Source organism: Parasteatoda tepidariorum, chromosome 8 (assembly GCF_982258835.1).
Source record: "Parasteatoda tepidariorum strain Cologne lab strain chromosome 8, Ptep-v5.0, whole genome shotgun sequence".
NCBI lineage: Eukaryota > Metazoa > Arthropoda > Arachnida > Araneae > Theridiidae > Parasteatoda > Parasteatoda tepidariorum.
This window is the reverse complement of record NC_141762.1, coordinates 70169374-70185538: the sequence shown is the minus strand read 5'-3', so window position 1 is coordinate 70185538 and position 16165 is coordinate 70169374. Positions and strand designations below refer to the sequence as shown.

Below are 16165 nucleotides of genomic sequence, written 5' to 3'. Positions count from 1 at the left end.
ATCTGCTGGGCAGATTCACATTTCTGACTGCTCTAGATGCATGATCGAATATTTAGGGATCGTTTACACTATATGCGATTTACGTACTCTCGTTTGCTATCTAGAAAAAAGAGGAGTTTGATTGGTGAGTTTAGGTGCTACCATATGCAGTGAGAGTAGTCCTTTAAATTTAGGGATCGAATTTAAATGTGAAAATTAAATTAATTTAAAGGTGAAAATTTAAAATAGGATAAAATTTAAATGATGATGCTAATTTTTTTATGAATTCATAAATGGTCCTAAAGAAAAAGCATTTTTAGGTTCTGTAGTGCTTATGGATTCCTATTTACTAATAAATGTTAAGACAAACTGAACTGATGTCAACGTACGCCACGACTTCGAAATCGAAACATCAACAGGCGGATGTCAACAAAACCATGATTAAGATATTTTCATGTTGTCATTAAATAAAAAAGTACATAACATTTTTTCAGAAGTATATTTGATAAATTCCTATCTTTCTTAGTATAATTGCTATATCATTTTTCCCCTTTATCAATTTTATTAAAAAAATCTCTTATTGTTTTTTTATTTTTTCTGGAATAAATTATTTTACTTTCACAATTACTTCATGGTACCTTCCTAACAGAACATCATATATCTTATTCTCAGCTGATCTGATTAATATGTTAATGAGATAAATTTTTTAAAAATATTTAATTGTTGAATAGAAATTATGTTAGATTGTATTTTTGTTAATTTTTTCGCTTGCCCTTTTAACTGAATTTAATAAGCAAATTTTTGTTGCAGCGTTCAAACTAAAGTTTAATTTTGAACTGTCAAATTCGTTCAAAAATGGGAAACGTTGAAATGCATAAGCTGGAACCTGTAAGAGCTGATGAAAGAGAAGAATTAGACTTGAGCACTCCTGTTGATTACAAAACATTCTGCAAAGTATGATCGAACTTTCTAATAAAATTTATTCTTTATTTGTTGATTCATATTATATTTTATAATAAAATGTCTTTTAATGGAATAATCTGTACCATTTTATGCAAGCAATATTTTATTATCTCTATTTTTATTTGATAAAGTTAATTATGTGAAACAATTTTATGTTTCTGGTTTTAAAATAAATGAACTGTTTCATGACATCTTTGTAAGTATTACCCTGTTAAAGTTTATAGAATATTATAATGGTGTATCCTAAACCTTACTTTTCTTAATTTTTATTTTTAACTTTAATTTTTACTGCCCTTGAAATATGCAAATTGATTATACACATCAGATAACATTATCATAAAAATTGAAATAAGTAACAAATTGATTTTTATTACGAGTTTAATCTGATCCTATAAAATTAATAAGTTCAAATTTTCATTAAAGAGAAATAATGCATAAGAAAAGTTTGACTTTCTTTGGTCAAATTAGAAGGGAAAAAAATCATGGGCATAGTTCGCAGGATAAGTGTGAGTATATGTCCTGCTCAATAATTACAAATTTCTAATAATCCTCCTCTATATTACAGAAAAATTTTAAAAAAATTTATGAATCATCATGAATTTAAATTCTTCAAAGTAAAAACAAAGTGATAAAAATAATTAATCTTTTATATAGATTTTAAAAGTTTCTTTTGTATATATGAAATTTAGAGAACTTATGTGACTGTGTAATTTAATTTTGTCCTTCTCAATAATTAAGTCTGCAATATCCATGGAAAAAATATTCTGTGTTCCCCAAAGAGAAAAATATTAACAATTTTTTAACGAGAGAAAGTGTAATGTACTTAGATCTAGATAATCCAAACTTGTCAACTATTTATAGCCATCATTATTATTTCAAATTAATTAATTTAGCAAAAAAAAATAGTGTTCATTTGTTGCATATTTATAGTGTTTTAAAAAATGCATCTTACAAGTTTTTTTTTAAGTATATCCTAAAAGAACATGCCTAAACACTTATCTTTTTCAGCACATCAAAGGTGAATATTCACATAAGTGCCTGACTGAAATTCCGACAGCTATAACAGACTCAATATCACTACATGAGAGAATAAACTTATCATTCAATTGCTTACCAACTTTGCCAGAAGAACTTCCCTTACGAATACCTCACATATCCTTTTTGGACCTTAGCTTTAATAAAATTACTGCTTTACCAGATAGTATAGGTTTATTTTTTCATTTAAAAGAACTGCTTTTATCTCACAACCAACTAGAACAAATTCCATTTACTCTTTCCCGATTGGTGAAACTTCAGAAGATCGATTTGTCTCACAACAACCTGATCTCCTTGCCAGAAAATATTGGTGAAATGGAGTCACTCAAAAAACTCAATGTCAGCTGCAATAAACTGACTTGTCTTCCTAAATCTCTTGGTTATAGTGAAACTATTGAAGTTCTTCTTGCTGTTTCTAATGCTTGTGAATCACAACCGCCTCAACATATCTGTGATAGTGGATCTGTTCAGACTATTAGGTTTTTAAAACAACTTGCATCAGGGAAAATCCTATCAAAAGTGGAACGAGAAATTAATGTATTTCCCAGAGTTAGAGGTAATGTCATTCAAACAGCAGCTGCTAATCCTGATTCTGCTAAAGCTCTATATGTTCAAATACAAACAGCAACTATGAACACTGCAAGTAGAATTAGAACACCTTTGCTTCCACCTTATGATGCTACTCAACTGCATCCTGATGAACTAAAAGACAGAATAATCGGTGAGCATAGCTTCACATTTTCTTTCTTTCTTTTTTTTTTTCTTAATACATTCAAATCAATATTGTGCTGTATTTTAAATTTAACATCTTCTGATATTGTAAGTTGTTTATATTATATGTATTTAAGGTTTATTGGGTGCCTTATTATACAATTCACTTTATAATACTTTTTCCTGTGTTTACTGATTAAACTATTATGTACTGTTTAGAACTTTGTAAAGATATTATATTGTCATTTAATTGTTCCCTATGTATATTTTCTAATTTACAACTTAGAGTGCTTGTAAAACAATTCATTTAGAAATGTATTAAAGCATTGCAATACATTTTATGACTTTTGACAAAACTAAGTTGACTTTAGTTGTTCCTATTAGGATTTGAATTTGCAAGCATAATCCAGATATTCTTTGGAATAAATTTCTGGCAGTTCATTTCTTCCCAAAATTCCAGCTTGTTTTGCTAATAAGTGATATAAGAAACAAATTGTTAGTGCAAGAGTGTTAGGGTGTTTGATAAAGAGTTTGTATTTTTAAATTGTTTGTATTTTGTTTGTGTTTCCATTTTTTTCCTTGAAAAACTTCCACTCAATTTTTTTTCCTTCAGTTATATGTAAAATAACAGTCATATATATCTATAGAGCAGTGATTGTATTTCTGTACAAAATATTTCCCCCTCTGCCAATTATCAGTTTTTTCTCCTGAATGATTCATCCAATTTCATATTTTTAACAAATTAAGAAAAGAGTATTTCTTTAGGAATTTGCTTTGATAATTCCAATCAGATATTGTACAAATAAGTAATTAGATTCAATTTTTTTTATTTTAACTTCTAATTACATGACTGAAATAAAACTTTGACAGGTTTGCTTTACGGTGCTGTGATTGGAGATGCCCTAGGAATTGCAACAGAATTCTTGTCTTTGGATGAATGCCATTTTTATTACAATGAAGAGACACTAACTTATAACGATATCATTCGAGATGAGCATAGAGCTCATTGGAGTAGAGGGGACTGGACTTCCAATTCTGATCAAATGGTTTGCATTAGTTTTTATTATTTCTATTGCTTGTGAAATTATTTTCTAACTCTGAAATTAGGTAAATAATAGTTTAGAATTGTAACTTTTAATTTGTTAACATTGAGAAAGTTTAGTTACTGGTGCAAAAGAATAGTAACTAATTAGTATGCTGAATAAAAATGCTATAATTTTGTCCAAAACTTTATAAAATGGACATGTAAATATTGGACTAGTTAGTTGTAATTGAGAAATTTATACTAGTGACAATTTTGACAACAAAACAATTTTTCCCTGTTAACAATTAGAAAGAAAGAAATGTTTAAATCTTATAAGATTTAAGCATACTCATCACCAGTTTGTTCTAAATTATATATCTTTAGTTTTGCTTTCTCAAGCATAAAACTTTTCTCATTCAGTGAAATAAAATTTTAAAAATATGCCCTTTTATTTTCTTTTTTATTTCTCAAGAACTAATGAACAGAACTGATTTTTTTTCCAAATTTTTGGTAGTAAAAATTTTGAAAGCTAAAAATGTGTGCTTTTTTTATTTAAATTTTTTTTAAAATTATTATTAAATTTAATAACAAACAAAAATTTTTCACATAAATTTTTTGTTGTGCAAATTAGTGTTATAAATGAGTGCAACAAGTTTTAGGATTACATTATTAGTTTCAAAGATATAACAGAAAAATATGTAAATACCATTAAACAAGCCACATTTTCCATAGCTTTTCTTATTAAACTATTTGAACCATTTGGTTGACTAACATATTCTGAAAATCAAAAAACTGAATTTCTCCAAAAAGCATATTTAACGAATATGTTTTTGCAACTTGAATTTCTTTAATGCAGTGTTTTTAGTACAAATAAATTTCCCTTTTCTTAGTTCAAAAAAAAAAACATTTTCTAGGAACAAATTATGCAGAGTAAATTTTGTTTAAAGTTTTTACTGTTTTTACTTTCATAAAATATTAAAAGTAACCAACTGAGTGAAAATCAGCAATTTCGAAGAAAATTTTCATTGTCTGTATTTGAAATTTTGTTCTTTAGTTTTCTAAATCTTTTTAAATTGAGAATGAATGTTATGATTTCCAATTATTTAATTCGTGTAAAATAAATTGTTTTAGTATTTGTTGGCAATTACATTCTTTAAATGCATTTTTAGAAAAATTTTAGCTTTGAGAATATCTCGTTCTGTTAATACGCATTATGAAAACAGTTTTGTATAAAATTCTTTTGTACGTAGATTTTGTTTAATACCTAAATGTTTTTATTCAAAAGCTAAGGCTTAGGTGGGAATTAATTACTTTTATCATGCTTTAAGTAAGATTTTTTCAAATTTTTCTTTTAAAATAAAAATCAATATTGAACCACATATTTAGTGCTAATTCATTGTATATTTTAAATTTTTCAAAGATATTAGTTCTATACACAGGTAGCAATGCTATTGAACGAGAAAAATAATTGTTGTGATATTTATGTTTTACAATTTGTTGTAAAGTTATTAACGTAACATAAAAAAAAAATTGTTTCTTATTATCAAATTTGCCATTATTTTGAAAATTATTATATGGAACTTTTAAATTTTACTTTTGATCTATTTACCTTGCTTACCAAAAATAAAATTTAATTAAGGTAGTTTTCAAAAGCAATTATGCCGGACGGAATCAACTTCCTTAAGACGACATTTAATTTTAAGTCACATATATCACAGCAAACTTTTCCATTAAAATATTTTTTAGGGTTAATAAAAAAAATAATCATTATTTTTACAACAAAATCAACATCTGCCCTTACTCAGATGTCAGATGTTCCCTTTGACCCTAAGTATAGAAATGTGACCATTGGATCAAAAGTTATTTAGCATGCTTCTTTACAGAATGAATAGTAGGGAGAGAAAAGAATTGTATTTAATAGTTAGTTTAACAGCCAACTATTAAATACAATTTCTATTACTTACAATTAGTTTAACATGCTAGGAATATTTTTTTTCCTGATACATCTTTGTAGACTTGTTTGAAAAAAAATGTCTTTCCTTAATTTGCTTTAAACTTCTTATATTTCACAACAATATTTAATATTTACATTTCCTTAATTTGCTTTAAACTTCTTATATTTCACTACAATATTTAATGTTTATATTTCCTTAATTTCAGCTTCTTGTTCTTGATTCCTTGCTGCAATGGGCTGGTGTGGTTGATGAGTTAGAGTTTGCCAAACATCTTATTACCTGGAAGAAAAGTGGAATTCCAGAATTAGAGGGACGAGAAAGTTACATGCATTCAACTACAATCAATCTTGTAAGATAACTTGAATTTCAAAACTTTTAAATTTGATTATTACAAAATGTGGTTACTGAGTTGTAAATTGTTTATTACTATTATGATTTTCATCATTTACTGTTTGACTGCTTGAAGAAAATTGTGTGTGTATTCAAGTGCTTATTGTGGGAAAATTTAGGAATACAAATATTTTTATTTATTTTGAAATTTATTAGGTTTAAGTAATCATTAAAAAGGAATTTTTCAGTTAATCAGGGGCAAGTAAATAAAATTATCACATTATCTTATTTTATTTACTTATTTTTAAATTTTTGTGATGGCCATTTTATTTTGTGTTCGAAGAAAAGTTTTGAGTGTGGAAAAAAATTATTAAATTTACTTCAACCAGCTAATTGAAAAGTATTATGAAATGTTGTATTGAGTTTTAAAGATATCTATTTCTATAAGCTCTTAATAAGATAAGATATTAAAAGTAGTTTTCTGGATTTTAGAAAGGTATGAAATTTTTTGTAAATATTAAAATTGAATTTATTTGTTTTGTGTAAAATATTACTTTAAATATTTTTTTTTAGTTCTATGCAAGATCTACCTTAATGGATTTGAATAAAATTGATTGCAACCAATTACATTTCTTGTAGGATAATTTGAATTATAAAAAATTAAATTATTCCAGCTTTTTGTTTTATTTGTAAATTGATTATTTTTCTCCATCTTCTATTTCGGTAATTGTTAAAAAAAATTCTGTTTTAAAATGTTGCTTTGAGTAATAAAGTGTTTTTTTCCCTCTGTCTCTCTAAACTTTAAGCAGTGTTTATTGTAATTTTTTTTTCTTTTTCTGTTTCAAAACAGTTCAGTTATTGTATATTTACCTTTCATAATTATTTATTTTTAAAAAAAAATTCTAGATTTTTGTTATAAACAAGATATAGAAAAAACTAAAAAGAATTTTAATTGTTGAAAAATAAAGCACTTAGTAAAAGATTATTAATTTTATTCAACACTAGCTAGATGTTTTTCCCACTATTAGTAGAATAAGACTACTTATTTTCTCTAACTATTTAAAGGATGAATAGAAAAAGTTACAAAGAGTGTGTAGGGTTTAATTTATGCATTCTTACTTCATTGATAACTTCAGGTGTTGCAATCTCCCAAGTATGATGAAAATCCACATCAGGTTGCTGAAGATACTCATAAACATGATGGATTTAACCTTACAAACGGAAATAGTTCAAGTAGTCCCCAAAAATCATCCTTATTCGTTGATAGTGGTTCTCTCTCACGAGCATTAATACTTGGTAAATATATTCTAACTTTTGTGATTAAGAAATTTTAATGTAATTTTTAAGTTATATTGATTGTAAATTATATCAAATAAATTTTTTATTCCATTTGATTTCAAAAATTCCCTTGAAATATATTTATAGAATTTAAGGAAATCTTGAATCTTATTTTTAAATGCATCATTGTGGTTAAAAGTATTCATAAATTCGTGGTATTATTTTAGCATATAAAAAAATTTTTCAAAAACAAATTCTTATGTCTATTTTATTTTAATTTTTTAAGTAGTTTCTTTAAAAATTATTTTGCCCTGTAAAAAATAATTTTTGTGGTTGGATAAATTTTTAAAAAGTTTTATTTAATGTTAGCATTGGTTAAGTTAATCATGCAGGCTATAAAAATTTACTCTTAAATAGAGAGAGAGAAAAATGGCCTTTTGTTTCACATTTTTAGTTAACATTACTGAATTATTATTTTATCATTCATAATATTATTATAATCAATATTATTATTCACTATCTTTCATCTTATTAATAGGTCAATAAACCGGAACGCAATGAAATAAAATGACAAAAAAAACTCGTTTTTATCTTATAAATTTTGATTGTGGTAAATATCAAAATTATGAAATTACTTTGTATTGGCTTTTACCATTTCTAACTTCACTAATTCTATATTAATTCAACATTGATGCCTATTCTTTTTGTGGTAAAAAATTTTATATTTAAAATATCTATATCATGATAATAATAACTTGTTATTGCTTGTTAATATGTTACTTGTTATGATGGAAAATATTTAATTATTTATTCTTATTTTTCAATCATATTCAGAAAAATGTTGAAATAAAGTAAAGATTGTGAAAGTGGTGCAACTTTATTATTTTAATGCATATGAAACTTTTAGTTTTTATAATTATCTCAAATTAATGCTTCTTTTTATTTTCAGGTATACCTCGTTTTCATGACTTGAGTGAAGTTATTTCAAATTCTGTCAGAATATGTTTAGCTACACACTTTGATGAAAGATGTGTCATGACGTGTGTAACTTTAAGTGTGGCAGTTGCTTTAATGTTGCAAGTAAGCGATTTTTAAATGACCTGTTGATGTGAATTCTATGCTTAAGTTTGGTATGTTTCACTTTTTTTAATAAAAGAAATTTCCTTTATGTAGTTTTTAATAAAAATTGCATTTATATTAAATTTATAAAAGTTTGTTATCTTAAAATTGTTGAACATTTGTTAATTTCTTTGTTAAGTGTATAGGCTTCAGCCTATGATATTTTTTAAAAAGAAAAAGCTTTCCTATTTTATTATTTAAAATTGACGATTTTACAAAAAAATTAATTTACAGTTTTTTAAAAAAAAAATCTTAAGGACAACTTAAAATTTAATTTGGGACCAATTAAAATTTACGTAACAAATACTGTAAAAAAGTCTTTTGCAAAAGTTCCCGAATATATGCTCTTTTTTTAATCATTATTATACTTTTATCTAGATGTTGTAGGTAAATTCTTATTTATCTGGTTTGTTTTTATAAAGAAGTGGTATCCTATTTTTTTTAATTGATAATTTTGTGAAAAAATACTTAAATAACCATTTTTCAGAAATAGAATTATCTATAGAATAATAATCTTAGGGGTAATTTTTAGAGCCAATTAACAGAAAAAATACTGTTAAATTATTTTGACAAAAGTTCAGAAAAAAAGCTTGTTATTTTAAAATTAAACTTTTATTTAAATGCTATAGATAAATTATTATACATTTTTTAATAGAATTTGACCATTTTAAAAGTATGTTTATAAAGAATTTTTTTGCTAGAAAGATATGATATAAATTTTGTAAGGATTTTAGGAAATAATTTTGAGCTTTGTTATTTTAAATTAAAGATTTTATAGAGAAAAAGGATATATTTCTGTCAGGAATAATTTTAGACTAGTATAAATATATTGTATATTTTTTCAAATATTTCTCTGTAATTTTTAACTAAGTATGTTTAAAAAATTTTTTTATTAAATGTATTCTATGTATGAAGCTAAGAATCATTCTTACTAAAATCTAAATCAGAAATTTACTTCATTACTATGTAAAGTAAACAAAAGCATTCTTGCTGAAATCAAAATGGTTTATATCTCTTTATCAATTTTACATATTTTATTCCCTTGAATTTATATTTAGTTTTTGTACTGTTTGTACTACATATATAAAACATTTGTATAATAACTTAATATCTATTATTTTAAATTCTTGAATCTTTTCCCCATACTTTTCGATAAATTAAAAATGTTAGAAATTATGCTAAATAAACTCTTTGCTTAAATGTGATAAAAATTAAAATTTGAAAATCTACTTTTTAAAAAAAATTAGATTTTTATGATATATTTGGCTTAAAACTTAACCAGCCTAAAACTGTACTGATGAAAATTACCTGACTCAATTCTTAAAGTGCTTTCAAAGAATTGTTCATTTCGTTTTATATCATAATGTTGTTTATCAAAAAAATTTAATGCTTGTCATCTTAAACCTAGTAAAAAAGCAACAATCGTTTTTAAAAAATAAATAAATGAAATTAAAAAAAGAACTGTTTTCCCGCATTTGTCAACCAAATGTAAGATTATATTTTGAAAACTTTCTACTCTGGAATTTTTTAAACTAACCTTATTCATAAGAAACATCATGGTAAAATCCAAAGGAACTTATAATAATTAGTAAAATAAAATGACTCAGTAGTTAGAGTTTAAATTTATTTTCTCAGTTCTATAAGATTAGTTTTAAAATATTTTAATTAATTTATAAATCTTTCAGGGCAAATATTCTTTGGAAGAAGACTCTTCAATGGAAGAGTTGTTAAAGAGGGCAACTCAATATGGTTTAAACTATAGCAAAGATGAAGCTATACAAAAAGAATTCAACTATTATTGTTGTTGTAGTGATTATAAAAAGTGAGTAGTCCTTTTGTTTGTTTCATAATTTGAAAATATGGATATATTTCTGTAATATTACCACCTGTTCACACCAATTATCATCAAAGAATATACATAGGAGAAGGCTAGCTTCCATAGGCATAATGTAAACCAGTCCCCGAAGGTTTAGTACAGGTGTATAAAGGAAAAAAAACAATAAAGGGCATACAGTAAAAGTTCTTGAAACAGATTTCTACCCTCCTCTTCACCCAGTCACTACTGGGGTTGGGGAGAAGAAGAAAAGTTTCTCTTTTTATTTATTATTGTTTTGTTCTGCATTTTTACACTATTTGTTAAATGGTACTGTACTGTTAATAAATATATTCCTTTGAAAATACATTTATCCACGTTGATTACATTTGCTAACTCATTTTGACAAAGAGAGAAAGAATAAAGTGGCAGCGCGAGTGGTAGCATACCCAACGATACATGTAGAGTTGCCCAACAGCCGGTTCACAGGTTCCGTACCTTTTAAAAGTCACTTTGCTTTTTATGTGCATGCTCTGGATCTTATTGTATATGATGCTCTGTTAATTCTGCTTATATTGCTCGCTTTATAAGTTGTTTTTCTGTTATAACATACTGAACTGAGCTCTGTGAAGAAAAAGTTTGTGCCATTTCTAGAAATTCATTGAACTTAAAGATGGGTATTTCAGTGCTAAATGTGTGCCTCAGTGTTGTTTAGTAAACATACGCATACAGTTCTGTGGTAACACAATAACACACATACATTCTACTTTATTATTGCAATCTGCTCTCGTTTTTAGCAAATTTAAAAATTTTGAAGAATTAAAAGTTTTTATAAGCCTAACGCTAGGCTTGTAGCGTAGCTACCACTACAAATCGCTCATGGACTGCAATAGTGGCACAACTTTAAAAAACACGCGTTTTGAACTGAAAACAGGTGTAAATATAAAAATACACTTTCTTTTCAGCAACAAAACTAGCACAACTCACAATCCAACTTGAAGGTAATCTTCGTTTAAGCAAACTAAAGTATTTCTTATGCATTTTCCTTAGCAATGAAAACTTTAAACTCACTACTCACTTATCTCAAAACATGATTTTTTGAGTTGTGCCGCTATTGCAGCCCATGAGTGAAATATTAATTACCAAATCCCTAGTATATAAGACATGTTAACTTGATTCTATCAAAGGTACCTTTTGATAGATGAAGGTTGACATGGTCAATTAATTCCCCACATTATGATCTGCGGACGTGATATGAACCTGTCAACATTGATGGACGGTCCACATTCAATAATTGATTTGCTTCTAACTCAAACACTGCTCAAAGAAAAGAAATCCAGTGAAGTAAATAAAGTCTCCCAGTCAATAAACAATATTGAAGGGGAAAAAAGTAATGAGCAAAATGCTATAAACAAAACAAAATAAGAAAATATAATATCCAAATTGATACAATAAACAAATAAACAGCATAAATCGACTAGTGATATCCGTTCATCAAATTCTATCACAGATAAAATGTGGTGTAACTACCACTATAAATATTAAATACCAAATCACTAGTATATAAGACATGTTAACTTGATTCTATCATGAGGTACCTATTGATAGATGAAGGTTGACATAATAGATAAACTCTCCCCTTCAAGCTGTCTAAAATATATTTGTGTTGTACTTAAAGAAAAAATTTCATCACGTGAATCAAATTGCAATTTTTAAGCATTAGTTAGTCTTAGTAGCAACTACGCATTATGTTACTTAAAAATCTTTTTACACTAGAAGGTACTTACATGCCACTATTTATATTTAATTTTTATCTGCGTTTGTCCTTGCAAATTTGCTTAATTTAATTACCATTTGCAGAAGTCATGATTGAGAGTCAGTCCTCATAAGAAAATTTCATATTTATTTACTATAAGTTTTTTATTTGTAGTTTTTTTTTAATATTTTATTCCCCTAAAAGGTATGAACGGTACACAGTAAAATTTTGTACCAGTGTAAATTGATTTACCTGTTAATGTAAACTGGATGCTCAGATTTTATTTTCCTTTTTTTCTTAGTATTGGAATTTCTGAAGTTGGAAAAGCATGTCATCCTTTTAAAGCATGCGCAGCTGCTTTTACAGGTCTTCGGTCTGGGGCAGATTTTAAGTATGTTGATTGAAAATCCTTTTCTATTTTGTTAATTTAATTTTTGTTCAAATGTTTGATAACATTTTAGTTTTCTTACTTTATTATCAAAGTGTTTTGAGAATCTTAAATTTAAAGTGATAAGAGTATATTAATATAATTAAATGAAACTGTATTTTTCCCTATTTTGTATTTTTATAACATCTGAATTTTACATTGTAAAACTGTACAAATTATTAGTAAGCTGAAAGTTTAGGAACTTTGTTTCTTTTACTCACCTAATGGTCAGAAATATTATGGATGCAATCTTATCAAAAAAAAGTGTCAAACCTTCCGAAAAGAGCTTGATTTACGAAAAAATACTTTGACTAACTTATGAGATTTATAAATTTTCAGATTATTGTATTGTTAGGGCCTGTTGTGTTGTTTGATTGTTATTTAGAATTATTTGCATTAATTCTAAATAACAATTAAAATAATTTTGACTCAAATAAGTTTTCATCAAAACTATTTACAAAATAAATAAAAAAATATCTTAAATCATTTAGTTTATGCTAAAAGCAGTATTTCTCAAGTGAAGAATGTACTTATTAAAGATATCTAAGAATATCCTCGACTTGGCTACTATGCACAGTGAAATTCTAAAAACATAATTGTTGTGCATTGATAATGTCTATCCATAATATGTAATTTTATATTTTTTTATGGTATAAATATTGAATTTAAAGTGTATGAATTATGGTTTCATTAAAATTATTTTTATTTGTATTTTAATAAAATTACTTTCTTTATAGGAAGCGGGAATTGAAAAGAAAAATTCTTAATGTCTTTTAATTTAAAACCATTAGTTTTAGAAATTATGGTAAGAGGAGAAAGATGTGTATAAAACATACAACACTTTTTCACTTTGAAATCAATTTTATTTAATGATCTGTAAGAAAAAAAATTAAATACTAGATATATTGCTGAAAAAATTTTAAACTCAAAATTTGACATTTTTAAAAAGTCTCTTCATAACTTTTTTCATTACTTAATCATTATTTTATATTATTCATTATATTATATTATTCATTAGTAATAATGTATTATTCATTATTAATAATATATTATTCATTATTTTATATTTATTCATTATTTTATGTCAGTCAAGTTGAAACTGTTAAATAGACTATTTCCAAATTATTTTTTTATTATTTATTTAATGTTTTTTTTTACTTATTTTCTTTTTATTATTTTTTTGTCTATGTGGTAAAAGTAGATTGATACTGATATAAGGGGTTAAAGAAATGGTGATATTGCTCGCTTTTCAATTTGAAACAAAAATAAACCTCTGGTAAAATTTGAAACAATAAAAGCATTTAAGTTGCAAAAAGAAAAGTTGGTTTTAAAATAGAAAGTTCAAACTAGTTCCAACCACCCCCTTCATATTATTATAATTTATAAAGAAAACATATAATATTATATAATTTGTATTTTATTATATTTGTTTATTATTTCAATTGTTTTCTTTTTAACTTTCACAGAAGTGCTCTGAGCAGTTTGTTGATGCTTGGGGGTTACAGTAGCATGACTGGCTGCATTAGTGGTTCATTACTTGGCTGCAAATATGGCTATTCTCGACTTCCAAAACTCTGGATTGATGGTTTGAAGCCTAAAAATAAAGAATATTTAAATTCTAAAATCAATTCTCTGCTAGATATGATGGGCCTGCCTTAATCTTTAGTCATTGTGTTACTTTTTGTATTATAAAATTACATATTTTTTAAATTAGTGCTATACTATATTGCAATCTTGACAGCTATATTATTATTTTTTCTTTAAAAATATATGTTATTATTGTTACAGAGTCATTTTAGTTCATATGTCTTGTCTGATATTTTGGAAATTGTGATTTGAAAAAAAAATATGTATATTATTTTTTAAAATTTGCTTTTAGTTGTTTTGTTATAGAACATTTTATTTTATACCTTAATCAATTGATATTTTAAAAGCAGTGTTCATTAGCTGTGTGACATGTTTCTAACTATTCTAAAAAAGATCTTATTTATTACATGTTTCCCTTTAAAGCTGAAATATAACAATATTGATATTCAAAAATTTTAGGTAGCTTGAACTTTAACATTAGATAACTAAGTTAATTTTGTTTCCAGTAAAAGTTACTAAAAGGCTAGCGAAATTTCAATTTTCCAAGACCATAAATTGAGTAATTAAAAATATAATAATTTTAGTCATAATTTGTTTAAAAAAACATTATTAAAATAAAATTTCTTTTTAAGTAAGCGACATGAATAGATTTTAACAATTATTAATAAAATAAAAAGTTTTGACGTCTTGTGAAATGGTATGCTGTCATCTTATAAATATTTCAAATTTTTTTATTTGTAATTTGAATACCGTAAGCATGAAAAAAAATCAAATTGATCCTCTAACTAACAAAAGGATTTAGGATTGTTTTTTTTTTTCATTTCTCATATTCAGACTTATCATCAGACTAATTTCCAATATATATATATATATATATAAAGCATGAAGGTTGGAAGAGATTTCAGGATGCCTAGCAATCTGTATAATCTAGAAAGCTCAAAAAAATTCCTCGTTCCTAGAAATTTTAATGATCAAAAATATTTTGTCAAAGGTCCCTGAAATTTGCAATATATCAAAGAAACAGGGATTAAAAAAATTTATTTAAGTTTAACTGTATGTGATTAATAAAAAAAAATTCGATATTATACATGTTATCAAGTGTATGTGATAAAGATCAGAAAGTAATTAATAGAAAAATTGTTTAAACAAATGAAATAAAATAGTCTACAACATGCTTTTTTTCATTTTTAAAATTTTTCATTATTAATTCATGATAGATATATCATACTTAATTGCATATATGTAAATGTTATGTAAGTGTATGTTATGTTTCTAACGTGAGTTTATATTATAAATTTATTTTAGCCTAATAAAAAAAAGTCTAATATTTTAAAGAAAAATTTTATATTTTTTTAACATATGCTCTTATAGTTTAGTTTAAACTCCTGGGATTAATTTTATTTAATTTAATGTTTTACTAAATATATGTAAGAAAACATTAATAGTGTGATTTTGAAAAATGTATTTTCAAAGTCTAGAAAACCTGGAATGGTTAAATAAATTTCATTTAGTGCTTTGATAGGCATTCTGATAGTTTTCTTTGTGCTATGTTGTTGCTAATATCAAAAACCTTAATTTAAATTTTATATATTTTAAGAACTTTGCTTTTCTAAAATACCTATTATTTGTTGAAAAATGATCTTTAATAGCTGAAATCATCAAAATTTTTAAATGTGTCTTCCTCAAATATAACACTGCAATGTGGATGTACTATGTTCCTTATCAAATAACAACTTATTGAATTATATTAATTCACTAAACAATATTGTTCTTTATAACTACTTTTTGTACTTTTACTTGCTGTTTGAGATTATAATGTTTATGATAATGCTTGATTTAGTTTTTTATGTGTACAGTGCAATGATAAAATTGCTTTATTTATATCTTAAGCGTACAGTGATAAAATATGCTTAATATTGTAATAATTTTTTTTTAAACTTACAATTGTAAAATTTTTCCTGTGCAGTTGTATTTCACAAATTGTGTTTGCCTTTTGTATCAATTTATTTGAGTGTATTTATATTCAATTTATTTCAAAGAGATTTAATACTATATGTACTCAAAACATTTTTTTATTCTGAAAATAATCCTATATGTTTGTTTGACATTTAAGGCAGCTTAAAATAAGGATCAACCAAGGTTTTAAGATATTTGGCTATCTTAAATATTCCTTGTTTTGGTATGTTTT

At 25.3% G+C, this 16165-nt stretch overlaps 1 protein-coding gene across 1 annotated transcript; it reads left to right on the top strand.

The window, feature by feature from the left end:
• Positions 1-342: 342 nt before the first annotated feature.
• On the top strand, positions 343-14675 carry LOC107444179 (uncharacterized). Its single transcript, XM_016058261.4, has 10 exons — positions 343-454; positions 790-933; positions 1951-2698; positions 3559-3734; positions 5873-6016; positions 7134-7293; positions 8225-8355; positions 10080-10216; positions 12265-12354; positions 13857-14675. The coding sequence occupies exons 2-10, from the start codon at positions 835-837 to the stop codon at positions 14047-14049; spliced, it is 1878 nt and encodes a 625-aa protein (XP_015913747.3). The 5' UTR covers positions 343-454; positions 790-834; the 3' UTR covers positions 14050-14675.
• Positions 14676-16165: the final 1490 nt, after the last annotated feature.